Genomic DNA, 26,230 nt, shown 5'->3' with positions numbered 1-26,230 from the left:
TGGGCAAATGGCTCCACCCTGCGGAATGGACCCTTGTCCATCTGAGTGATTCCAGGGCCCCAGGGTCAGGACTCATGCCTCACCCAGCCCACCTCCCTTTCCCCAGGAGGCAACTACATCCACCTTAAATCACCCCCTTTTGGAACAAGTTTCCCTCCTTTGCTACCAAGAGTCAGGGGGATACGTCCAGTGCCCATGGTGAAAATCCCACTGAAACCATAACAGAAAATCTTAAGGGACCAGTGGGTTAACAAGGTGCAAACTCAGTTCAGCTGCTGTTCAAATCAGTAAATCAATCTGTGGTAAGTACAGAGGAGACCAGGAGCACCAGCAAAATATGAACAGAGAGGATAGATGTAGGTGCCCTAGGGGCCGGGCTAGGCAGTAATATGCAGGAGACCTGTGTTTGTTTTCATGCCTGGATCTAGACTCTGCTGGCCTAGGGAGGTGTGGGGGAGCACACTGGGCCCCTCGGGAAAGGCAGTCCTGACACATGGCTCAACACTGACCTCTTCAACAGATAAGGGAGTGGTGTGGCCAGGCTCCCTCAGAGGTGACTGGGACAACAGGCCTTGTTCTAATGTGGAACAAAACCAAACAAATTTTAAAACCTCACAAGCCAAAACTGTCATCCTCCAGAGCGCTTGAGCTTATTTTAGTCTGGGAGACCTTTCTATATCAGTAGCAAAATAAACTGATCTCTGGGAGCCAGGAACTTGCAGTCAGTGCCTCTGTCATCATAAAATGAAACAATCACACCCCATTCAAATCCTCTAGTGTGTGATCCATTGTATGTGTCTCTCCGGTACGCATGGAGCATGTGTACGGTGAAGGTGTAACAGGCTTCTGCTGTGCATGTGACATTTGTTTACATGGTGTAGTAGGCTGCAGCAGTGTCTCTGAACCCTTTTGATACCAGGAACCGGCTTGCTGCCTTCCTAAACTGTGTCAGGAAGATCTCATGGACTGGGGCCAGTCCACAGACCGGTAGTTGAGAAATACTGGGCTACAGAATGCCTAGTGTGTCTGCATCTACATGAAAGCAGGGGTACTGGAACAATTTGGATAGTGGGGGTGCTGAGAGCCATTGAACCAAACTGTAAACCCTGTATGTGATGGAAACCACTTCAAGCCAGGGGTGAGGTAGCACCCCTAGCTCCCCTAGTTCCAGCCCCTGTGTGTGAGAGCGAGGATCACAGTCTGGTTCTATTTCCATACATGCTTAAGAGTGTGAGTGAGGCAGGAAAGCAGAAGAATCCTGCAGGGAGACTGGCAATAGAAGCAGGTCTCCCGCCCCCTCCCCCTGGCATTCCCTGGAGCTGTGACTGACATGCGAGGCATTGCACTCACCGCCTGGCCTGGGGAACAGCAGGAAGGATGTCGTGGCTGGCTCGGAGAGGGCTCGTCCTGGCCTTCATGCGGGCTCTCTGCAGCAGCTGCTTGGCCTGCTCATGCCTGGGGCTCAGCTCAAGCTCCTGAGTGGGAACAAAGGCCCTGCAGCCAGGCCAGTGGGGAGCAAGGCAGGGGGATTAGAAAAAAATAACAAGGATTAGAAGTGGTTTAACAGTGACGAGGACGATGCGGCTCTGCCTGGAAAAACAACTCACGGTGCATCCTCAGACCCACTGCAGGCCTGCAAGCCAGCACTAGAGGGCAGCCTATGCCAGCGACAGGGGAAGCCAGGGCTCTCACAAGACAGGCATGGGCGCCTGTTTCCAAAGACACAGTGATAGACCTGTCCAGAGACAGGAGGAGGAAGGACGGGAGCATTCCCTAAGCAGCCTTACAAGTGGATGCAGCAGGTCTCAGGGGCCTAAGCCAAGTTGAGGCCAAATACCCTGAAAACCTGGACAAGGAGCCCACTTCCAGCCACATTAAATGCACCCTCACGGTTTCCACTCCCGCTCAGTTTGACCTTTAAAGACAAACTTCTACTCAGTGACTGGTTTTTGCTGGTCCCTCTGGTGGCTATTTACCAATAGGCCAGAGCTGAAAAGAGCCTGCTAGGCCCCCTCCCCTCTGCCAGTACGGGACTGTGACTGCTAAATTCCCAGCATACATAAGGGGAAGTTAGATTAAAACAATACTCGCAATGGAAGGTTGCAATGCAACACAACTGTTTCTAAGAGTTCAGAACACTTACACACAACAACACAAAAGCAGACACACAAAGCAGGCTGCCCCCCTAGAACAGAGGCACAACTCTCCCCATCTTGCTCTAGGCTGGCTGGCTGAGCGGGATCTGGGCCTAGCAGCACGTATTCTACAGAGCCCCCTAGTCTGCAAGCAGGAGCAGCAACCCCCCCAAAATTTAAAGGGACAGTGTGTCATTTTTATACAGCTTTCAATGCACCACAGCACCCTGCATAAGCATCTCTTGCAAGTCACCTTAAATATTTGGAAATAGCAAGGCAGAAGCTCTCCAGGGACACAGTTGCTGGTGTTTCTGCAGTTTTGCACACCCATCACACTCCACAGCTTCAGCTGCATGGTAGATTTGCCCAAAGAACAGCAGAATGCTGCGCTATAAGTCACAGTGAAAATACTACTTCTCTCTGCTTTCTCTTTGTAGATCTCAAAGGGAATATCATCCCCATTTTACAGATGGGGAAACTGAGGCACAGATAATTGAAGTGACTTGCCCAAGGTTACCAACCAGGTCAGTAGCAGAGGTGGGAGTTGAACCCAGGTCTCCTGAGTCCCAGTCCCCTTTGCACAGGACCACACTGCCACTATAGCAATAATCTGTAAACTACAGAGATGACTGGCTGAGCAGAAACAAAATGAAGCAACCGGGAGTAAAGGTTGTGCAGGAGGAGGGACTCTTTCTAATAGGAACTAAACAAAGGTAGCAGAAGCAAAAAGAGCAACAAGCAGGTTCGCAGCCTGAGATCAACCCGACATTCCCCACCTTGTCTCTCTGCAGCAGCCCTGTTTACAGCCTATTCCTGCAACACCTGTGCAAAGTGAAGGGGAAGGAGAACTGAAGTTAACCCCTTGTGCACCGGAGACCATGTAGAGCCCCTGCAGACAGCTGTTGGGACAGTCCCTCCCCAACTTCCTTTCCCTCAGAGTTCAGCTGCTCTGTTCCCTGGGAGCTCCCTCCTCTCACTGATCTCTGGCAGTCTTATCTCATCCTGGTGCTCATTGGCCAATTAGCTGCCAGTCAGTCACCTAGAGAGTTAAATTACAGATGGACTTCTTCTCTTCAAAGGCCAGCTGCCAGCCACCCCATGACATTGGGCAAGCAGTAGTCTACCCCCTTTCGTCCACCGAGATCTGCCCACATGTCCTCACATGTAGCACCCCCTCCTATCCCAGTCAGCTTCGCCAATGCATCTCAGCCCAGACCATTTGTTTCCTTCAACAGCTTCCTCCCCTCCTCCCCAATGGTCCCACATTGTACTGGGGAAAACCCCTTGGTGGCCAGTACAGCAGGCACAGAGTGCAGCTGTCCACCTGGGAGGTGCTGTTACCCAATGGGAATACTTGACCCCAATTCTCCAAGAGTCGCACTGGCTCCCTGTCCACTTCCAATGCAGGCCAGGGATTGGCCTTGATCTGAAGAGCCCTAGGTGGTTTGGGTCCTGGCTGTCTGAGACACACCTCCCTCCCCACCTGCCATGCAGCAGTTGAGGCTCTTGAACAAACAGTCCCTAAGCTGGCTGGGTTAACAGCATTCAAGTCTGTTGCCCTGAGGCCCAAACAGGGGGGATTGTCCAGTTTTCTGGGAGGCCATTGTGCCTATGTTTTTAGTAGGCTCTACGTTCTGCGGAGCCAGTGCACAGGAGAGTTAATTTGCAAAACAATGCAGTACACAGCGCAATACATGGCACTTTCCTCCTCTGTGCACGTCTGACTCCCTCTCCAGCTAATCTGCTGATGCCATTCCCGCCCCATTCCACTCAGAGAAATGTCAGGTGCTAAGGTTCCCGAGAACAGGAGGGTGCTCCACAAAGCCTGCCAGGAGCATCAGCTTGCAGATTTAACTGAGCCAGGAAGCACTTTGATGCTCTAGTGATGGGTGCTCTGCCATAAGACACCTCTCACATGTGGCTGTTCAGCCCACAGAAGAGAAGAAAGGGGTGGGTGCGACCCCCTTCGTGCCAGCAATGCCAGGAGTGTAACCCACCAATGACAAAGCCAATGACCATGTATCTCAGGGAAGGGAGGAGAGCAATGCCTTGTGCCCCACTAAAGTTGTTCAACCACAGAGGTTCTTTGCCTACCAAAACACTGAGGGGATGCTTGGTTCCCAGCTCACCGGCAAGTGTCATTAGCACCCCCTTCTAATGCAGCATCCAGCTGCGCCAGACACATGCTGGGGTCTGACTGAGGCTTCCCCATGGGCTCTGTCACGGGGTCAGGGAAAGGGACATACCAGCACATCTACATCTTCCCAGGTAGGTGCACAGCGGCTTTTCCCCTGATCTGAGAGCACGGAAGGGGAATTCAGTCTCTTGGGACATGCACCTGTCTGGGGCATGGGACTAAGTGAGCCCCTTACAGGCAGGGGAAAAGTGTTCCCAAGGGCAGGCAGCCCCACAAGTGAGAGAGGGCACTGGGGGATGTTCAGTGGCAAAGAATGAGAGGAAGAGGAAGAAGAGTTTACCAGCGGTGAGTACCCTCCTACACAGTCCATTAACCATGTGGCTAATCGCTTACAGGACCCAGACACATGGCAGACTAGGCTGCTAGCAATGATGGCCCATAGTTAGGGTTGAGTGGTGATTACCCACATGCTGTACAGATATGAGATGTTCTCAGCTCACTGGGCCCCTAGCCAGTTAGTGCTCTGGGGTTCACACCCCTAGCATTTCCTTCCATTCGCTTTTGCTTTCAGATTGTCTTCTCCAAAATCACTGCCCCCAGGCCCAGAACTCACGGACCTACAGGCAAATATGGCCTGGAGTGCCATGGCGAGAAGACACCAGAATGAAAGGGAGAGAGAACAGTCAGGCTGCTTAGTGCCGTGTGCTAAGAGAGCAGAATTACACTGCCCCATCAATGGGAGAGACTGGCCCCATACAGAGGCTGCCTCCTCCCAGTTCACTAAAGCAGCGTAGAGGGACAGCAGGGAACACCTGAGAGTGCTCTGGGCGCTGTTCCCATTTCTGCCGTGCTCTGCCTCAAATGCTCACTCAACACTCCCATGCCAGGAAGGTTCCCAGGACACCAAATGACCACTCTGTCCTTGAAGGAGGGGACTGTGGGTAGAGTGTAACAATTCCCAGAATCCTCGGCAGAAACGGAAGGGGCTCTGAAAAACAGCCATTGTCCTTGGGATAGCTGCCCAGAACACACTCCTAGCATATACAGTTAGGCAGAGGGGGGCACAAAACCATGGCTGGCATGGAAGAAAAGCAGCTGTGTGGCCCCACACCAAATGTCACTTTTAACTAGCTGAGCACACTCATTGTGTCCCAGGCTGGCAGGAGCCTTCAATGAATGCACTAAACTCAGTTTTATGTTCAAGAGCTAGCAGGTTTGTTGAATGCATCCAGCCTCATCCATTGCTCACACTCTCCCGGAAGGCCCTGCATTGGATAGGACCCATGGTGAATTCTTCAGAGCCTCTCTCTCACATCCTGGCCATGACCATGGAAAGGGATCAACCAGCTTTGAAGTAAAGTGACACCCCAACACCAGCTACACCCAAGCCAGAACTCAGACACTTCACTAGCCCAGAGGCACAGGATTTCTGTCAGTTCCGCAGGAGCCACACAGAATGCACTCTGCAGATCCTGCCCAGAAGCAGCAGCCTAAATCCACTTGGAATCAGAAAACAATTTCCCAACTGTAATTGGGGCTAAAGGCTCCAGTCCCCGGGCACTCAAACTACAACTGGAGCATTACTGGATGTGTAGTAAAGCCCCTTCCTCCCCGTCCCGCACATCCCCACCAGGGATTGCACTGCACTCTCTCCACTGCAAGAGGGTCTGCAGCAGCTCCCTCCCCACACAGCTGTGTCAACACAATGCAGCTCCTCTTTCTCCCTCAGAGGGAACCACCACAATCCCTCCAGTGCCGCCAGCTCCCTAGGGAATAACTCCAGACTGTCTCAACAGCGGCTGTACTAGGATATGCATGTTAAATCTCACCCCCAAAGGAACAGGGCAGTAAGCTCCATTCTCTCAGGGGCAGTAAGCTCCAAGCTTTCCTTCCTGCTATCTAGTTAAGCTGCTGCACTCAGGACAATCCCCAGGATGCCTGTCCCCACCCACTCCTCTGCTCCCCTGTACATTGCACTGCCCTGGGGAAAAATCGCTCCCCATTCTTCCACTTCACATTGTCTGCAAGCTGCCCCCTGCTCTGTCCTGCCCCACATGTCATCCACAAGCTATTCCAGAGCACAGGCTTTCCCTACTGGCTGCTGCCATAATCCCCCTGATTACAGTAATCAGCTCAGGCAGTCACTTCAGAGAGTCTCAGATTAACCCTTTCATGCTCAGGGCTTCCTAGGAGAAGGCAGACGTGTGAAACACAACAGCGTCCAAACTCGCTTCAGAGCAAGACATGCATTTCGTGGGCACATCGTGCTTCCTACTGATTGACGGGTAGATTTGTCCTGCCTGTGGCTCCTTTCCGTCACTTGCAGCCTCCATAACGGGATGGCTACCCACACAGACCACTCCAGAGCCGGAGCAAGTGTATGCAGGGAGCACATTATACTCACCTCTGCAGCGGAGGCCAGACAGTTTCCCAGTGCCATTTAAGGCACTGACTGGATTTATTAGGCCCTTTATAGCTTGGGCCCTAGTATCTTAGGGTTTGTCTACACGGGGGCTAAACCGGACAAAGTCCAGTTAAGCCAGTTTGAAAACACTTGCATATGCTAACTGCACATCTGTTGCAAAATCTGGAATCGTCTTGCTAAGTTCAGTGTGACTTGAGTTAGTTCAATCTACTGTTCATGTGTACGTGATGCTGCTATGGCAGTCCTCCAACTGCTATCCCACATGGCCTTGTGGGTGGTGGTTACTGACCTCTCTGTTTCTCTGTGTGCCCTCCACTGCTGTGGTGTGAAGTTGACCAGAAGTTCCCCTCCTCCAGTTAAAAACTGGCAGAGGGCCAGGATATTTGCCCATTTGCTCCCGGATTCAAATACATCAGCTTTGCTGCAGCATTACTCCAGAAACCCTGCAACATGCCTCGAGCAGCTGCATGGAGCTATGCTGAGACGCTAGATCTCATTGCCATCCAGGGAGAAGCATAGGTGCAGGAAGCCCTTGTGGCCAGCCACCAGAATAAAGATCTGTGTGTGGATATTGCTGGACAGATGTCTTCAAGGGGTGACAACAAGGACTCCTACCAGGGCAAGCTCAAGAGAAAACAGGCAGAGGCCACTAAGGAGGCTGTGTGATCCAGTGGCTACAGAACTAGCTTGAGAATTATGAGAAAAGTGAGGTTCCCTTCCCAGCTCAGTCACTGATGTGCTGTGATACCTTTTGGCAAGTCACTTCATGGCTATGTGCACTTGTTTCCCCATCTGTAAAGAGGGGATAACAAATCTCCTTTGCTCTGAGTGTGTAGAGAGCTCAGTATTATTCCCCACTTGTAATGGTCTATCTCCATTCTTTGTTAAACTGGAGAACGCAATAGAGCAGAATCCCTTGACTTACATAAAATGTTTTGCATGAAGGGTGATTCAAGACACCATCAAGTCTTGTCCATTTCCCTAGCTAGCAGAGACACCCACTAATGTGACATTCTCTCTCGTTAAGTGCTTGCCGAATTCCTCCCTGATCTGTGAGATGCCTCCAGCGCTGCCCTGAGCCAGCCATTCCACAAGCTCACTCACCCGCCTACCATGAAACCTGTCAGGTCTCTCATCACCCACATCCCCACCAGCTGGAGGCCCAGATCATACAGCTAACTCAATCAGCAGATCCCCCGGCCAGCTCCCACCTTTGGTGACCAGAGCATCATCCTGCACAGTACCACAGCTGGGCAGCTGCTCAGCTGCCTCAAATGAGGCCAAACAGAGTCTCTCTCCTCCTCCCGCACGCAAGCCTGACACAGCTGGAAATCTCACTCTCTAGGATCTCTCTCTCTTATTTTTAGTCCATATCCCTAAGGTTTATCATTAGTTCAATGAGATTATAGGTTCCTACCTGCACAATCTGCACTAGCCCATGGGGAGATTTAAGTCCTATTCCCTCCCAACCACAAGCAGTTACAACTTTCCTAGACCTGTACACGTTAACCCCTTTGATCATTTGGGTCAGTCTCTTCCTGGAGATTGTGCGGAGCACAAAGCCCACAACTGGGCCCAGATCTTGGGCAAGCTGAGGCCATATTTCCAAAGCGTGGCCTCTGCGGATGCACTTTAAAGCCTGTACACACAAATTTTGAGCACTAGCACTTGGTGTCTTACAAGTGTGACCTCCCAAGGGATAGTGCTTAAAAATCGCTTGGATCAGTGATTTGCATGTGCACAGATGAACATGGAGGCAGAATGGCCTGGGTAGGGCATGGCACTGGGAGACAAGAGACCTGGGTTCTATTGCTGGATGACCTAGGGCAAGTCTCTCCTCCCCCCACCCCGCCTGTGTCTCCATCGTTGCAAAGCGCTCTGAGACGTGTGCAGATACTGTGGGGACGAGGGCCAGCAGGATGGATGGATGGACAGAGACCAGCTCGAGGTCTTATTGAATATTTGACCCACTGTCTAAAAGGGGACTAACAAATCCCTCAGGGAACACTAGAACTATTGACTCCTCCTTAAATCCAGGCCCACAGTTTAGAGCCCATTATTTGCTTTGCCCTATGACCCAGCTCTACACTGATTTGCAAGATTCTGTCTAGCATCTACAACTGCTCCCAGGTCTCTCTCTTGCTCCCTATTCCACAGGATGCATCTACTCCATGAATACCCTGACTCTAAAGCCTCAGGCTCCTAAGCTAACTGTAAGGAGCCAAAAACTACCGTCACCACTGGCAGACTGAATAGAGGCCAAGCACTCGCTGGGCCTGGAGACTGAGCTGCCGATCTCTCACCCAGGGAACTGATCCGGGTGGCTGATGCATAGAGGCAGGGCAATAGCTGGTGGAAGCTCATGCTACCCTTGTTCTGTAGATAGAGGGCTCCAGAGATGTCAATCTGACACCTCTGCTAAGCACTAAACAGTTAATTGTCACTGGACTGGGACTCAGCAGACCTGGATTCTGTTCCCAGCTCTCCCTCTAGCCTGCTGGGTGACCTTGGTCAAGTCACTTATTATTTGGGGGAGGGGAGGTTGAAACAAATAAATGAGCCATTTGTCCACCCATCCTCCCAGTCTGCATCCCCCAGAAAGAACAGCAATTGGAGGAGGTTGAGATGAGTAACTCACTATGGAGGGGTTAAGGGGAAACTTCCACCCAAACCACAGGGCAACAGCAGACCCTCTGCAGCCTCAAGCATGCAGTAGCCCCCAGGGCTCTTGTGCTCGTGGGCAAGGGGGAGAAGGCCAGGGGATCCCTGCAGTCATGCCCTGCTCCTCTCTCATCCAAGAGCTCCAGGTGCTGGGATACAGCGAGCACAGCTCTATGGCATGCAGATGGTGCACCCCGGAGTCCTGCCACTCCTCCCCACAATGGAATCAGACCAGATCGTTGGCCCTGCTCTCACAGCGGGGCAGGAAGAGACACCTGCCACTCCATCTTTGCACCTGCTGGGAGTGTAGCAGCCTGACTTCCTAGTGGGTGCCATCAGCAGTGGGTAATTGGTGAGGGGAGCACTCTGAGCAAACAGGGACGGAGCACAGGGCAGAGTTTCCTTGGATTCCAGAGTCATACCACAGACTAATAGACAAGGTGAGGGGAGCAAGTGCAGCACAGAAGACACCCCCCTGGAAGGGAATGGGTAAGGCATGAAGCAGGCCCTTCCTCCTCCGCCCTCTCCTGTGCGCACGCACACATCCTAACCTCAAAAACCTTCCTGCTGACAATGATTGTTCCCCCAACAGCTGGGCCTGAGCTGCCACCCAGAGCCAAAGTCACTCAGAGATCCAGATCTGAACTGAGCAGCATTGGCCCCTCGTCAGCTTTCTCTGGCAAGCCCCCCGAGCGGTAGCCAGCGGCGTAAGGTAAAGCTACTTTTAATGGCCGCCCCACACAGATCACGCTGCCATGCTCTGCTGAGAGCTACCTGTCCTCAGAGGAAACACATGCCCCACATGCTGGGCCTGCTCCTTGTAAAACACACCTGGGACTCTGCAGCAATATAGCATTTGGGGCTATTCTGGGCTCCAGTTGAGAAGAACAAGTCCTGTAATGCAACAGCCCCAGGGCTTATAATGAACTAATACAAGCTGGCGCTGACGGGAGCCTAGAATTAACTGCTCTCCCAGACTTTACTCCTTTTAGCCTTCTGTTTAGATGTGTGTGTTATTTTTTCTTGTTCAAGTGGGTGGTGTATTGCAAACTGTTACAATTACACATTATCACTTTAAATCATAGGGGGTTTCCTGCTCCTGCTTGAAGGCTGGGGGAAGCTACAGGGAAGTATGTGATTTGGACATAGCAGCAGTCAATCAGCTGCCAGCCACCCTGCAGAAAGGGATGAGATATGCTTCTCTGTCTTAGGGAGCAGCCTGTTTTGTCTCTCTGCTTTTGGGTTCTTGTGTGTTACCCTTCTGAAGTCTGGAAATAAAGTCGTGTTATGTTAAAAGCTTCCAGCAGAGTACTGTATGTTTCCATCTGCTCCTCTCCATGTGTATGCCGGGAAACAAAGCACAGCGAAAGTAATTCCCACCCTTGGTTTAGCGGTGCCAGGTTCCCAATCATCCATGGGCAAGGGGCACTGGCAGGGAACGCTGCGCATTTAGCGATTGCTATTTCGAGTGAACTGGGGGCTGGGGACAGCTGCCTGACTCGTGGCCCTGCAGACTGGAGCTCTCCATAGAACCTCAGAGCGGCTGAACACAAGCAGCAGCAGGGCCAGCTTCCCCCAGGCTGGCCTGGGAGAGCACCTTTGTTCTGGCCTTGTGTGTGTGAGGGGGAAAGGCCACCTCTACGGGGGAGGGGGAAGTTCAGGAACCAGACCAAGACCCATCAGGGGCTGCCGACTAGTTTTAAAAATACATGCTGGGGGGGGGGGCAATCTTCACTTCCTTCCCGCAGTGTTCTCAACTCTTACCTGTACCCTTCTGAGTCCTGCAGTGAGACCCCAGAGTCCCAGTCCAGGTCATTCACCAGCAGCTCTGCAACCCAGAACAGAGACGCACATCGAGTTGCACACCTCAGCAACAGGTAAAGCAGGGGGTGTGAAAGTGACCCTGCTCTTCTGTTCACTACAGATCCCATTCACCCGCAAACCAACCTCAGGGCTCATCCTCCAAAGCCAATCCTTTCCTTCTAGATTATGTCGCCATAATGCAGCGTATTTCAAAGGCTTCCAATCTGCAATATGAGGATTTTTGAGATACCCTCTGGTCTGACACCAAGATATCTTTGTACAGAACCACTGGCAAGAGAGCACAGCATGGGCTTCACTAGGGCTTGTTCTAAAACAAATCTACTTGGACTCGGATCACTCCACTGAGTTGGGTGGTCTCAGCTTTCATGAGATAGTGATAAGGAGAGCTACTGTTGCCTTCCTAGCCATGTTTCCACAAAGAAGGCTGATTACTCACTCAGCAACCCCTGCAGATGGTGCACTACCCATTCCCACAGAGAAGGGATTTGGGGGCCACTGTACCTAGAGCTACAGTTTTCTACAGGACAGTCTTGTTTCTCCTCACTCAGCCTTTCCCTTATAATATGGCGAGGACAGAGCTCACACAGCACTAGGCCGTATTTTGGAAAGAAATGGTCACCCTGACAGGGAGTCAGCGAATTAATGATGCACTAGTGGGGGTGGAGACTTCTGGAGACAAACAAGTAGTGAGTTTGCTGATCTGCTGTCCATAGTAATTCAAGGGTGGATCTCCAAAAGAAAAATTGAGCTTCTACCACTTTCTGTATGGATAAAGTGTCCTGAAAAAGGCTTTTTTTCTGCTTGTATTTTAAATATTAGAAATTCAGGCCTTGGCTCTTCTGTTTAACCTGGAAGACACTATGGATGACTGGAGAACTGGCAGCATTATGACCTCAGATCTATTCTACAAGTGAAACCTGATTAATTGAGAGAGGTGATTTTTATTCACACACTGTAAAATCTTGGGATTGTATGTGTATGGAACAGAAATACCGGAGAAACACTTAACAGAAAAGCTGTCTTTGTTAAAGATTCAATTTTGAGCTGTGAATACTTGCAAACCACATCTGAAGCCTCCAACCAGGCTTGCCATTCCTCATTTTTAAGCTACATTGATAAGGCCTTGAATTTAAGTGACTACATAAGGAACGTGCACTGATTTAATTGAAGTGGTAGCTCTTTTTTTGTGGAGAAAAGGCCTGTGATTAAAAAAAAAATACAAAAACCCTCAACCCCCTTCCCCCCCATTTCAGGCCGTCTTTTCCTATCATAAAGGAGCAAAAATGGGCAATGGTCACCACCCCAGTTTGTTGTGCTTTCTTCGCAGGGCATCTGTAAGTAACAGTGAGTGAGACCATGTAATTCAGAGTGGACAGCAGGGGTAGGTACTGCAAGGCAGGACTGAGGTGCATGGCAGAGCAGCATTAAGATGGCTGTGACACTTCCCCTGCCCATTACACACACTTGAGATGCTCCCACATCAAATACCCACCTTGAGCGGCTCCATCCTTCGCTAGCATGAGCGCTTCCTTCGCATAGCGATGAGGCTCCAGAGGAGAGCGGTTCTGCCTCGACAGGCTCAGCATCTCCTGCAGCACAGCCCGGTTCCTCTCCACCCGCTCAGCCAGAGACAGCCCGCTGGCAACACTCGCAGCACTGCCAAGGCTGTCCCAGCTCTCAGCCCTCCACAGCCGCCCTGATGGGGCTAACCCCATGCACAGATCATCCTTTTGAGCCAGGGGGAGGCTCTCCGAGTCCCTAGCCTGAGCCAGCTCTTCTCCAAAGGGGGCTGGTTTGCCATGGTCTTCAAGGGAAGATTTCTGGCTGCTTGAGGGAGGATTCCTAGTGGAGCTGGTGCCCCAAAGCCCATTTGGGGAGCCCCTTTGGGCCCTGTTTTCTGAGCAGTAGTCAGCATTCTCCTGCATGCTCCTTCCTGGGCTTGGGAGCCTCCAGAGTTCCTCAGCTGAACCACAGCCCAAGGCACTGCCTCCTCCCACTGTCCTCTGAGCCTTCAGAGCTTCTACATTGTCGGCGTAAAGGTCTGCAGCCACAGCCCCCCTGGCACCCTGCCCAAAGTCCACATTGTCATGGCTGTCTAGCAGCACGTCCGTCAGGTAGGTGCGGATCTGAGCCCGCGGCTCCACCACTGCGTCCTGGGGGACTCCCTCCACCACCGCCAGACCTGGTGCAAGCTTCCCTTTCCTGGCCTTGGGCTTCTTCAGAGAGGCCCATTCCTGGGACACTGCTCCTCCCTGCTTAACGGTCGACCTCTTCTCCTTCAGAGCCTTCACCTTGCCCTCCAGAATAGAGCGAGCGGCCCTGCCCGGTTCCCCTTGCAGCCCCGCTGGCTCCAAGGCCACTCGGACAGGCTGGTCAGTGCTGGGCTCAGCACTCTCAGTGGGAAGGTTGCTCCTACTGGCGTTCCTGCCATGCTGCTTCGTGCCCTTCACGGCTCTTCTCTTCTCCGTAGGCGAGTTCCCCTCCATGCCGGCCTTCTGCCTCCCGGGGGCCCCTTCAGAGAAAACAAACAGCAGTTAGGGCAGAACTCAGCTGGACTGTAAAGGGAGCTCTCTGCAGCACCACAGCTGGATGGGCCTACACACCCCACTCTCAGGGAACTGCTTTTCCCATTGCCCCCACTAATAACATTGGCCAGCTCCACACAGCCCTTGCCAAAGGTCTCTAAGCACTGCATACAATTATTTACACTGCAGTAGCCCCTAGGAGCTCCAGTCATGGACCAGGGCCCCACTGGGCGAGGTGCTGCGCAGACAGAACAAAAAGATGGTCCCTGCCCCACTAAGCTTAGATGTTTATTGATTATCCCTGTGTCAAGGAAGGGCAAAGAGAGAGACCGAGCAACTTGTCCAAGTTCACAGCATTCCGGGGACCAGAAGTCAGGAATCCCAGCTCTTCGGGCCCTGCTCCCACTACTAGCCAACAGGCCCTCCCCACAGTTGTGTGCAGTTCTTGGGTACAACCATCATTGCAGGCAGAAATTCACCTGGCGTTGCCATTTTGCTATTTTATACTTTCCATCGCAATCCTATGTAGTGAGAGTGGAGCGCGGCTTTTGGATCGGTTACTGCACTAGGCTGAAGCAGGGAGGAAGAGACAAGTTCTGTGAACTGAACTCTGTCTATGGCAATGGGCACTTCAACTTTTCTTGTCTTCAGACACATTAAACAAGTCATTCTCTCTCTGCTTTTGTCTCCTCTCCCTGTATAAATGGTTTAGAATAGCAGTAAGGGCCTCCAGACTCGGTGTTTCCTGGCCGTTATAAGATAAAATACCTATTTGCATTTATCTCGTACATTCCATCCGAGGACTTTTGCAAAGGCAGGTGAGTATTATCATCCCCATTTTAGAGATAGGGAAACTGAGGCACTGAGCGATTAAGTGCATGACATAGGCAGATCAGTGACAACACTGAGATAAAACTCAGGTGTCCTGACTTGCAGTCCCTGGCCTAGCCTCTCAGTCATGCTGCCTCTCCTCAGGCAGTGAACCAGCTAGTCATTAAGAGCCACTATTGACTGAGAACTGCTGAGTTAGGAAAGTGACCAGCCTGAATGAAATTTTGGGGGAAGTTTAAGACTCACCCCCAACTCGGCTCATCCAGTCTCACGCTACTGCTAGTTGTCAGCACGTAGCAAGGGCTCCTCCACTCCCAAATCTGTCTATAGCATCAGAGGGAACATTGGTGATTTTCAGAAGGTGTGGATCAGCCTCCAGAAGACTGGTTTCTAATGCTGAGTTCGCTAGGCTGGGCTAATAATCTGCTGAGATTTCAGTTACGTCCTGCCTTCAGCTGGCTGCCAGGGGAAGAACCTTGCTTGTGGCATTCCGGCACCTCCTCTCCCAGAACTGTGGAGCCGGGCAGAGGGGCAGGAAAGCAATGAGCCAGGAGAAGAGCAAGAGAAGATATTCCCAGACAGGCATGGGTCAGTTCTGTGTGGGTTTAGAGCAGAGGTTGGGTGAGCATGTTAATTCCAGCCGCACCCGCATGATCATTCCCTAGAGTAAAGACCTCGTTCTAGGCATCACAAGCTGACTGCATGTGCAGTTCCTAGCTGGGAAGGTCAGGGCCCCAGGTGAGGTCAGATGGACTCCAGAGCAGAAAGCTGAGTCCCTCCACTACAAAATAAGTTTAAATTACTATTTTTAAGCGAATCCAGGTGTGACCCTTTGTATTGCTGCATTGTGGAAACTGGTATTTAGAAATACATAGATGTACCCCAGGCTAGATGGATCCTGACACCCAATGTTCTCCTAGGTTTCCCACTAGGACAGTGGGCAAACACTCTCTGTGGCCCCTCCCCTCACCACAAGTCGAGATTGAGGATAAGAGTGAGCAGGTTCAGGCATTCGCCTAAGGCTGAGACGGACATTGAAGAGTGGGCACAAGGGTGAGGGCCAGAGCAGAATTCTGACCAGGCTTTCGGGGGTTGGAGGGGAAATCAGCAAGTGACATGAAACATTCTCCTGGACTTTCCAGAAGGTCACAGGGAGAGAGACTTCAAACACAAGGGCAGTATGGGGAGGGAAGGGGAAAACCTGGATCAAAAGAACTATACTCCCCCTGGAGCTGTTTCCAGACCTGAGCCTCACAGCAAACTGTTCAGAAGAGACAGAGCTGCTGCCATCTCCACTTACCACATGGCTCTCCACATGGCCTTGGCTGGGATGTAGCGATTGGATGCTGTCAAGGAGCAATGGCCAAGCCCAGCCCTCCCGGCTACACAGAGCCGCGAGAACAGGCATATTTAGTGCCTTCCCTAAACCCAAGTAGCTGGCTCTGAACACTTGGGAGCTACCCCACATCCCATTTTAAAATGGTAATGACTTTGCCCTTCTGTAGCACCTTCCACCTGAGGATCTCAAAGCCCTTTGCATACTTTAACCCATCCTCACAGCATCCCTCAAAAGCAGGGGAGGTATTTTCACCCCCATCTGACAGATGAGGTCCATGAAGTCAGAGAAGCTAAGGCCCAGACTTTCAAGAGTGACTAGTAATGGGGGTGTCCAACCTGAGGCATTGTGAAGATCCTGATTTTCAGAAAGGGTGGAAAATCAGGTTCCTTTAAGGTGTCTCAAGGTGGGCAAACAAAAATGGAGGCACCCAAAATCATTAGTCACCTTTGAAAACCTTGGCCTAAGTGACTTTCCCAAGGTCACACAGCAAGTCAGTAGCAGAGTCAGGAATAGAGCCCAGGAGTCCAAAGAATCACCCTCCACCCAGGTCACTGCAGGCTGATGATCCTGCAGTCCAATGCCTGTGTGTTGCTGTGGTATTCCACTGATGTGCCAACACCCACCTGGAATGTAACGCAGTGCTACACTGAGTATCCAGGCAGCACTGCACATGTGCTTTGATCAACCTACCTCGCACACAAAGCAGCAATGAAGCCGTTAAAGATGTTACACATGTCTGGATGGGGAAAAAATGAATGTGACGCATTTCAACATGTTAGCCAGGGAATCTTCCAAGAGCAAAAAAGAAGCCGAAACTTGTTTTTCACCTCCAAGTTCAGCAGAAGTTTCACTGCTTAGGGCTTGTCTACAGGGGGAAAGAATGGTATAAACTAAGATGTAAATTTAAACCAATATAGTCACCCTCTCACCACCACGTAGATGCTCTTATACTGGTATAAAAGATTTTTTTGTGATTTAGCTTAACCCTCTTCCCAAGCAACATAAACTAAACCGAAAACAGGCCTTCTTCCAAACGTTTACATGGCGGGTGGGGGAGTTATACTGGTACAACTATATCAGTATAATGTAAAACTTCCCCATGCAGACAAGCCCTTGGAGTCCCAATGACTCATTCAGAAATACGTATCTTAAAAAACCACCAGACTGGAAGAATCTTATGCAGAAGCCATAGGCGACAAGAGGCTAAAATCACAGCTTGCCTAAGTGAGTACAACTCCAAGTGTCCACTTGTGACAGTATTGTGTGGTCCAGTGACATGGAGGTGTCAAAGGGAGGTCAGGACATGCACAGCTGAGATTCCCAAATCAATTAGTTGTAATGCAGTCACGCCCTGCTATGCTAGGTGCTGTACAAACGCAGCGAGAGGCAGCCCCTGCCCCTAGAGTTTACAGTCTAACTAGATGAGACACAGAGTAAGGGGAAAGGGAGGGTTATTTACCTGCATCTTGCAATGGGGGAACTAAGGCAGAGAGATGCAGTGATCTGCTCACTGTCACAGTCAGCATGTAGCAGAACCAGGAACTGGACCCAGATCTCCTGAGTCCCAGTTCCGTGCCTTAAGCCACGAGCACCCTTCCTGTCTTGTGGCACTGGGGGTAATAGTGGAGCACTCAGATAATACCGGGGTCTCCTCCTAATGTGCCACACCAGCTGAGCCTGGGCTTCACAGAGATGCATCACAATGACCCCTACCTTGCATCCTGTACCGCAAACACCTACTCCCAGCCCTGTATAACCTCCTTTGAGGTCTGAAATTCAACTGTCCTAGCCAGACAGAGGGCATGGGATAACTACTGAGGAATCCCCCTTCCCACATCCTATTCAGTTCTCCACTTTCATACTCACCAAGCCTTCCTGAGTCAGCTGGGAATGGTGTGCTGCTTCTGTGTGGGACGTAGGAGCTCTCCCCACAACTGAGTGGTGGGGAGTATCTCCTCCCCAACCTCCATCCAGGCTCCAGATTACACCACGGGACAGAAGTGTCTGCGAACCAGCTGCCAGCGGTGCCGGTGGCGCTCCATCTCCCCGAGACTGGATCCCGGAGGCCCCATTCGCAAGGCGGGAGCTACTCCTCAAGGCAGGGCCGGGCAGAGGCTAGTCCGCTCTCCTGCCCTCTTCACTCATTTCTCTTTCCTATGCAGCACTGCAGGGATGATCATGGGAAGGAGGCAGGAAAAAGAGCACCCCTCCCGCCCCCAGATGTTAACCTTTTATAGCCGCACCGTTACAACCACCAGGCAGCGAGGAGGGAGCAGAACTGCACTCGGGAGAGACATACACCAAATATGAGGGGGCAGCGTGAGAGCTATTTTGGGGGAAATCATAGCAGGACCCCAGCTGGGGAGAGGAGGTCAACACAGGGATCACAGCAGGACCCTAGCCAAGGGGGAAGGGGAAATCAGCGCAGGGAACTGCAGCAGGACCCCAGCAGGGGTGAGGGGGCAAGTCTGCACACGGGATCGCAGCAGGACCCCAGCTGGAGGGGACAAGGGCGGGGGGAAAGCAGCACAGGACCAGCTGGCTCAGCACAGGGCTCACAGCAGGACCCCGGCTAGGCCTCTCTCTGCCACGACTCCCACGAGTTAAACGCGGTGGAGTTTTCCTAGCACTCCAGCTAGAGCAAGGGCCGGAAACCGAGAGGCAGGAAAACAAAAACCAAACCAAAATCTTTGCCAGCAGCGCCCGAGTTCACTGCCTGGGTGACTCCCCTCCGCAGCTGGGGTGCCCCCGCCCCCCTTCTCCCCTCCCCTCTCCCTCCAGTGACCCAGCTGTGCAAGCTGAGAGAGCCCGGGGAGCCGGCCCCGCGCATACCAGGGCACCCAAGCAAAAAAACATGCTAACCACGGAACCGCTGGCTATAAAAGGTAAGACATGTTTGGAGGGGCCCACAGTGTCGCCATGGCTACCCACTTGCTTGGCCAGAGGGGAGGGGTGGGAACGTGGGGGGGGGAGGCTACAAACCCACCCCATTGGCTGCACAGCCCCGGCTAGCTGAGGTGGGAGGGTGGAATTCTACACCCCGTGGGGAGCTGCTCAGTCCCAGCTTGGAGGGAAGTTGGGAGGGAGGCTGGAGGGCGGGAAGGAGGAAGCGGGAGGGGAGGGGAGGTGGTGGAAGCTTGGCCGCCTTTGGCTGCTAGTCAGGAATGTCCCTTGTTTAGTCTCCATTTTTGGAGGCGGCTGTTAGAACTGAGACCCACGGGCGGGTAAAGCGGCCCTAGGAGAGCGGCAGGGCCTCTCTGGCAAGCGGAGGGAGTTCTGTGGGCTTTTCAAAGGGGAGGGGAGGGGCAGGCTCTGACTGCACGTTGCTTTATCAGTCCCTAGGCTGGGGACTCAGCCCCCAGGGCCAGTCAATCCTGGATGTTCTTCAAACCATGGACCAGACGCAAACCTGGAGGAGCCACGTTCTGCTGAGAACCAGACTGAAATTCACCATCCACCTTCGCTCCACCCTAGCCTCCTAGTCTGAAGCCTGGCTGTGTGCACAGCTAGGGCACGTGAGATATGTATTCATTCTGTCCATGCATGTCACTCACACGCCCTGGAAAGCCAGGATGGGTTTTGAAAGCCCAACCTTGTAGAGAAGGAACTGTGCTGGGTTCAGTTCCTGCCTATAGTCTCCACATGTGACCTTGGGCAAGTCACTTAGGCCAAGAATTTCAGAAGTGTCCAGTGATTTTGGGTACCCCAACTTCAGACAACTTACAAGGGGCCTGATTGTCAGATAGGTCCAGAGCACCCACCTCTGAAAGTCAGACACCTTCCAGGCATCTCAAGTTGGGCACCCAGAAATTGAGGCAATCAAAAATCATTAAGCATTTGGGTCTTAATCTCTCTGTCTCTCAGCCTCCTACCTGTAATGGGGGGATAATAATAATGCCTCTCTCCCACCTTGTCTCTTTCTGGTCTCAACAAACTAAGTTCTTCGGGGCATGAACTGTCATTAGCATGAGTCTGCACAGGGCATAGCAAGGTGGGGTCCAGATCTCCATTTTGGCCTCTAGAGGCTATTTCTGAAAAGAAATAGTATTATTCTAAACATATTATTCTTTCATACATCAAGATTTGATGAGCAAAACCCAGGGAATCAATGCACAGCATACTCCTCACTGGCCCTTTGTCCTAAGGGACATCACCAACACACAAGACCCGACTACCCAGCACAAATCCAAGAGCGCTTTTATGGTTCCGTGCTGTCAAATATTGACAGCAAAATCACTTGTGATAACTGGGAAGCTGTCGAGGGCTGGGAGAACGTAACCCTTAGCCAGGAAATGATTCCCACTTCATATCAGGCTCCTTACTTAGCTGTGGGTTTGTGCTGTGCCCTGTAAAAGCCAGCACTACATGTCCATGGGACCATCAGACCCTATGTGACAAGGTGGGAATTTTCTGTAATATTTTTATGATGCCTATGTGTGCCTCAGTTTCCCTCTGTACTTTGCATTGCTACCCAGTGGGGGCATATGGGTTAAGTCTGCTCTTGGGGCAGTGCAGGAGACATGAGGTGTGCCTGTCTTCTGGTTGCTAGAGACAGACTGAATGGCTCATTAAAAGACTGGCCAAGGCCAAACCATACCAATGGAAAAATCCAAGTGGACAATGGAAACCCCACTGACCAGGACACTGACACCCAGCAATCAACAGCCAAGAGGAAGGTGGTTCCCCCCTCCCCCACCTCTCAGCAGAGGCCAGCTAGAGAATAGAGGACTGAGTAGTGACAGGAAGGGGAGAAGAGTTAGCCCCCTGGAGAGACATGGCTCTCACTAGGGTCAGACAAAGGGAGAGAGACAGAGAGAGCCCGGAATGGTGCCCAACCCCAGCAGCTTGGCTGGTGGATTGCTCTGGCTTGGCCAGATGGACTATGCTTTACCCTTCATTACTCCATGTGTCCTAAGGAATTCCAGTGCTGTGTCCCAGCTGACTAATAAGCCCTGCTCTGGTTTGGAAAGGCTGCCGGGTGTCCCTGCAAATATCTTCTGAGGTGCCTGTGTCCCTGAAGAGTGCCCAACCCTCCAACCAGGAGTCTGTCTCCGTTGGCTTCACTGGGCCGAGCTCAGGGTGTGAGGCAGGAGTGCTGAAGCTCAGAGGCTCAGTCCTGGAGACAGTGAGGGTGTGTGGACTACCCTGAAGGAAGAGTAGGAGCTGTTGGGGTCTGGCAGGCAAAGCCTGTGGATCCATGACACTCTATAGCAACCTCCTGCTGTGTCAGGGATGAACCACTCAGGGCCTGAGCGTGTTTGGGAGCAGCTCACGCTTCAGACATGTTTCAGGTACAATTGCAGCTGGTGTAATTCCCTGCTGGGGAGGTGCCCGGCCTGCACAGGAGCAACACAGCAATTACCACAAGAGAGGTGCCTTTAGGATCATTTCCTGTCTCTCTGGCCGACTTGTTTCAGATTAAGGAGAACAACAAGCACAACCAAAAGCAGAGACTCTCCATGAGAGAGAGAGAGAGACAGACAGCACGACCCCAGGAGGTATCTATCTCCCCTCTGCAACAGGCTGCAGCCACATAGCCTCCCAAGTGGCCAGCTGACAATGCAGACAGCAGTGTCCTTGCAGATTTAAAGATGCAGTACATGGAAAACAAAGGTTTCAGAGTAGCAGCTGTGTTAGTTTGTATCCACAAAAAGAACAAGAGTCCTTGTGGCACCTTAGAGACTAACACATTTATTTCAGCATAAGCTTTCGTGGGCTACAGCTTACTTCTTCGGATGCATAGAATGGAACACACAGACAGGAGATATTTATACATACAGAGAACATGAAAAGGTGGAAGTACGCATACCAACTGGAAGAGTCCAATCAATTGAGCTGAGCTATCGTCAGCAGGAGAAAAAAAAACCTTTGAAGTGATAATTGAGATGACCCATAGAAAGTGTGAGGAGAACTTAACATAGGGAAATAGATTCAATTAGTTTAATGACCCAACCATTCCCAGTCTCTGTTTAAACGTAAGTTAATTGTATCTAATTTGCATATTAATTCGAGTTCAGCAGTCTCATTGCAGTATGTATGCCACGTCTCCCTTTGTAGCTCAGATCTACAACTTCCTTCTCCCTTCACACGGCAAATGCAGCTCCTTCACAGCCATACCCCTCCTTTTCTTCAGCCCCAGTGACCTGGTCTCTATTATCACTACCTGCAGGTCCAAGAAATCACCCATCAAAAGTGTCTGACCACTAGCAGGAGTGTGTGCATAACCCTGGCTACAGTTCCATCTTGCGCAGTCACTCACGCCTATTGAATAGAAGGAGCAGGCTTCTCTCTTGGATGCCATTTTGGCAGCTGGGAAAATGCCATCTCTACATCACAAGGTACCTCTACATAGCAGTGCAAGACCTGTGGCACTTGGTCAGCTGACTTGGGCTCACAGGGTGCGGGCTGGAGGGCTAAAAATAGCAGCGTAGACAAGGCTTGGCTGGAGCCCAGGCTCTGAGACCCTCCCCCCAAGGAGATTCCTCCAGACGTCTACACTGTCATTTTTAGTCCCACAGCCTGAGTCCAGGCTCTGGGACTCACCCCTGTGGGTGTTTTATTGCTGTGTAGACGTTCCCGCATTGTCCTGCTAACTTTTCACTCCCTCCGCCCCTCGTCCCCACTGGAACTTGTGTCAGTAAAAGGACACGCTGCCTACTGACTGAACCACCGAGTCGCCATGCAATTACACACCCAGGAAGCTGTTTAGTAGGACTGGAGACCAGTATTAAAGTGACCCAATCAAGTCAAAGCAAAGAGCAGGGGCACATTCTGTTCCTTCACGTGTGAAAAGCTAACAAAGCAAGGATGGCGTCACGATGGCCCTTCACCTCTGAGTGCCCTCCAGCATCAGGTCCCAGCACAAGTGCGCCCAGCCTCAGTTTCCCCTTTCTTCTACTCATGAAAGTGACACATGTAGTTTCTCAGTGTCCGATACAAAGTCCACCTCGGGGCACAATTTATTCACATACATCAGTACAGTAATTCCCCCAAAACCTTGTAATATTAAACAATCCTCCAGTTCCCAAAGTAAACATACAAGATACAGAAGTTCTTCCATCCCCTTCTCCAGGGACCTCACCTCTTGCTCACCCACCTGACAGTCAATAGCAGCACTTTGTTCCCAGTTCCTTTTGCCCCTGATCCAGGGCCCTGCTCTCCAGACCTCCCTACCTGAGAGCGACCTGTCTTCACTCAGGTCTTCAGCCTGAGGGCTCCCCCTCCTGCAGCCTTCCACTCCTCCAAGCCTCCCTGCCTGCGAGTCCTACCCCTGCTCAGGGGAACCTACCCTCCCACAACCACCTTCTCTTGCTTCCAGGCAGGGCTTCCTCCGGCCTAGCTGGGGCCACTTCCCGAGCCTTCTGCTCAGCAGGAGTCCCTAAGCTTTGGTCAGTTCTCACCAGCAGCCCTGTTCCAGCTCCCATTCAAAGTCGTCTCTCTCCCAAGTCTCCCATAGCTGTCTCCCAAGCAACTCCTGCCCTTCCCTCTCCCCGCTCCTCCAGCAGCAGCTCTCACCTGCCCTTCCTGTGTCCGACTCTTAAATTCTGAGAGACTGACTCACCTGTCCCAGTCTCCTAGTCCTTCTCTCTAGGGCTCAGGTGCCCTCTCTCAAGCCTAATTGGGGGTCAACTGTCTAGTCACAGGTGTATTGGCCTCTTCCCACTTGAGAGGGCCAGTGTCACTCTGGTTATTGTCAATATGTGGGACTGGGAGGAGGTGGGGAGTGATGCAGCCAGCCTGCCCTAGAGCTAGGTTATATTGTTAGTAAAGCCTCAGGGAACTTTAGCCCAGCTCACAGCTTGGCCACATGGAATGCAAATGTCCCCAGGTGGTTTATAGCAAGAGGCTCGTATGCCTCAGAGTGCAATACGTAGAAGGTGGGCTAGCCGTATTGCCAGCTCCAAAAGTTCAAGCATCAGGAGTCAGGCTTCCCCAGATCCAAAGATTCCAAGAAACAATAAATCTGGGGTTTGTTCTGAGCCTTTGGGAGTCGTGTTTTCAAGTTTTTCTCTGCAATCAGAGGGCTAGAAACTTACTTGTATTCAAAATTAGGAAAGCTGATATTGTCATGAGATCATAGGATTCCAGGAGCTGCAGCTTTAAGGGAAACACCAAATATCCTACGAGTTGGCAATACCCAGCTAAGCCAAAGCAAGGGGAGTTTGGGGCATCTTGGGTTCAGAAACTGGGTGTCTGATTTTGCATTCTCTCAATTTTCTGTAGGGTACTGATATGCCAGTGAGCAAAGAGATGCGGGAGGAAAGACTGTCCTTCCATCCATGTCCTCCGCACCGCTCTGGAGGGAATAGCCTTTAGCTTTGCACACTGGGCTTTCCAAGCCAATGCCGCAACTGCAAACTGTGCAAGAGGAAATGTTACTGGGCCCTTCTCCAGCTGGCCCCGACAGAATGAGGCCAGCATACAAGCATACCCATCTCTCAGCAGAGGCAGCAGCAGCCAGTGCTAGAACTGAATGGAGTTCAATGAAGAATCAACCTTGTTCTGCTCTTTCATGTAAAGGATTTACTGAGGGGAGAGAGAACTGGAATTACAGTATTGATGCTGACAGGATGGAAGCTGTTTTAGAATCACCTTCCTCATTCTTGCATACCCAGATCCCAGCATGCAGCCTACCGGGGTGTTGTGAACACAGGAGCTCCAACCCATGCTGGCACACAAGACATGCACATACACGGCAACAGCTGTTTTCCTCCACAATGTCTTGCTTGCTGGTATTTGTGTTCAGAGCTGTGGATTATCTGCCTATCAGGAAGAGTTCACACTCGAGTTGATAGATCTGAATCCTGCCTTGATTTCTCCCAGGAGATGAGTGACTCCCTAGTAAAACAGCTTTGGATTTACTTTCATCGCTCCTCAAGTGCAGCTCTTGGACTGCGGTTCCCACTAAGGGAGTGAAATTTGTTTCTCTGGGAAGCTCAGATGCAGGACAGACACTCACCAGGACGCACAGGGGCCGTCATGCACTACAGAGCACCAAAGGTAATTTGCAACAAGCACCCAAAAAGTTAACTGCTCCCTACTTCTGGAAAGGGGATTTGCAAGAACAAGGTAACCCAGTCAGGACAATCACATTAAACAGCCAAAAAACAGTGGCTAACAGTTACAGCACAGAAAGAGACCTATCAACGGGGCACTGAAATTCATCTTCCACCTTTCTTACTAAGAGACCCCAACATCCAGATGTGCCTGGCTTACTCGCACCAAGGTTTAGCTGAAGCTCCTCCCCCCTCCTAAAGGGCCCCAGGTCAGGAAATGCCTGGCCAGCTCACTCTCCCCAGGCTGCATATCCCTGCCTTAGAAAAGCAGACTGAAGACAGATGGCTGCTTTCCTGGAGAACAGGAGTCTGGTGCAGTGGGATAGATCAGTGGCACTAGAGAGACTGCGGCGGAGAACAAGAGCCGAAGGTTAAAGCTGGCACTTACCCCATGCAAGACGTATGTACCCTGGAAGACACCCCCCTCCTCCCCCTTCTCAAGCACAGCTGTGTGTTACCTTTCCAGGCAGTCGCAGTGGCGTGTCACACTCTTGTCTCATTGCACATCACACCAGCAGGGCACTTGGGCTTGAGGTACCTTAGTTCATCAGTCTCCCCTTTATAACATGTGGCACTTGGCTCCTAAGAACAGAGGCAGAAGAGAATGGGAACAGCTCCAACAGGCCTGAGGCAGCCCCAGTAGGTTTCGAAGTGTCAACGTGCTTTAATTAAGTATGATTCTTACCTGAATGCTCTTAGGCAGCCATCCCAGTCCAAACCAGTTACCACCTTACTGACGGGGCTCGGTGATGAATGGGGAGAGCGGGGGTGGGAGAGTGGAGGCCTCTTTGAGTGAAATGGAAGCCAGCCCTGGTTCTGCCTCACTTCTTTCCTGCTGCAGTCTCTGCCGGCAGCTGCTCTCAGGCTGCTGATGTAAGCTGCAGCTTTTGATATTCATGATTGGTTTCATAATCCCAATCGAAAGGAAATGGCCAGGATTACAGAATTGTTTTAATCCCCCCTGCCCCATACATGGCTGCCGCCATCAGCGCAAGTCACAGAAATCGGTTTTATCTCCTTAAAACGGCTCTAACCGTCAGCTCCTTCCGAGGAGCCCCTGGGAGCCAGCGAAGGGGCCAGCTCCCAGCTCTCACTGCAACACAGATGCGAAACATGTCCATTTCCACTGCTCGCCCTGATTTGCCAGTCTCATCACGCTGGAGAAAAGATCCAGGTTAGAGTCCTCAGCGGAGTCTGGAGTTGCTCTCTTCTGGATTGAGAATACACTGATAGGTGCCAATGGGGATTATTACTGCACTCCAAGTAAACGCCCCATGATGGAGTCTTGGTCAGCATT

The 26,230-nt window shown here is 51.7% G+C and overlaps 1 protein-coding gene and 1 long non-coding RNA gene across 5 annotated transcripts in view; both read right to left on the bottom strand.

Annotated features, from left to right (window-relative positions):
- KIAA1614 (KIAA1614 ortholog) overlaps positions 1-23,118 on the bottom strand; it is a 45,892-nt gene extending 22,774 nt beyond the window's left edge. For 3 of the 4 annotated variants that reach the window (XR_005583279.1, XM_039483095.1, XM_039483093.1), the window contains exons 1-4: positions 17,744-18,022; positions 12,675-13,694; positions 11,123-11,186; positions 1,351-1,494 (exon numbers count right to left, since the gene is read on the bottom strand). Coding sequence is in view for 3 of the 4 variants with exons in the window: in XM_039483095.1 (XP_039339029.1) it covers positions 1,351-1,494; positions 11,123-11,186; positions 12,675-13,668 (1,202 nt within the window). In the remaining variant the exon portion in view is untranslated. Of the gene's footprint in view, positions 1-1,350; positions 1,495-11,122; positions 11,187-12,674; positions 13,695-17,743; positions 18,023-22,973 lie in introns of those variants that run through there. The other variant, XM_039483094.1, reaches the window with a different exon arrangement.
- A 1,480-nt stretch (positions 23,119-24,598) lies between these two features.
- Positions 24,599-25,749, bottom strand: LOC120370733. Its single transcript, XR_005583906.1, has 3 exons — positions 25,619-25,749; positions 25,392-25,515; positions 24,599-24,715 (listed from the first exon to the last, which is right to left on the bottom strand). It is a non-coding gene; the product is annotated as an uncharacterized LOC120370733 (long non-coding RNA).
- Between the last annotated feature and the right edge of the window lie 481 nt (positions 25,750-26,230).

Source organism: Mauremys reevesii, linkage group 8, assembly GCF_016161935.1.
Source record: "Mauremys reevesii isolate NIE-2019 linkage group 8, ASM1616193v1, whole genome shotgun sequence".
Lineage (NCBI taxonomy): Eukaryota > Metazoa > Chordata > Testudines > Geoemydidae > Mauremys > Mauremys reevesii.
The sequence above is the reverse complement of the archived record's forward strand: the minus strand, read 5'-3'. Positions and strand labels throughout refer to the sequence as shown.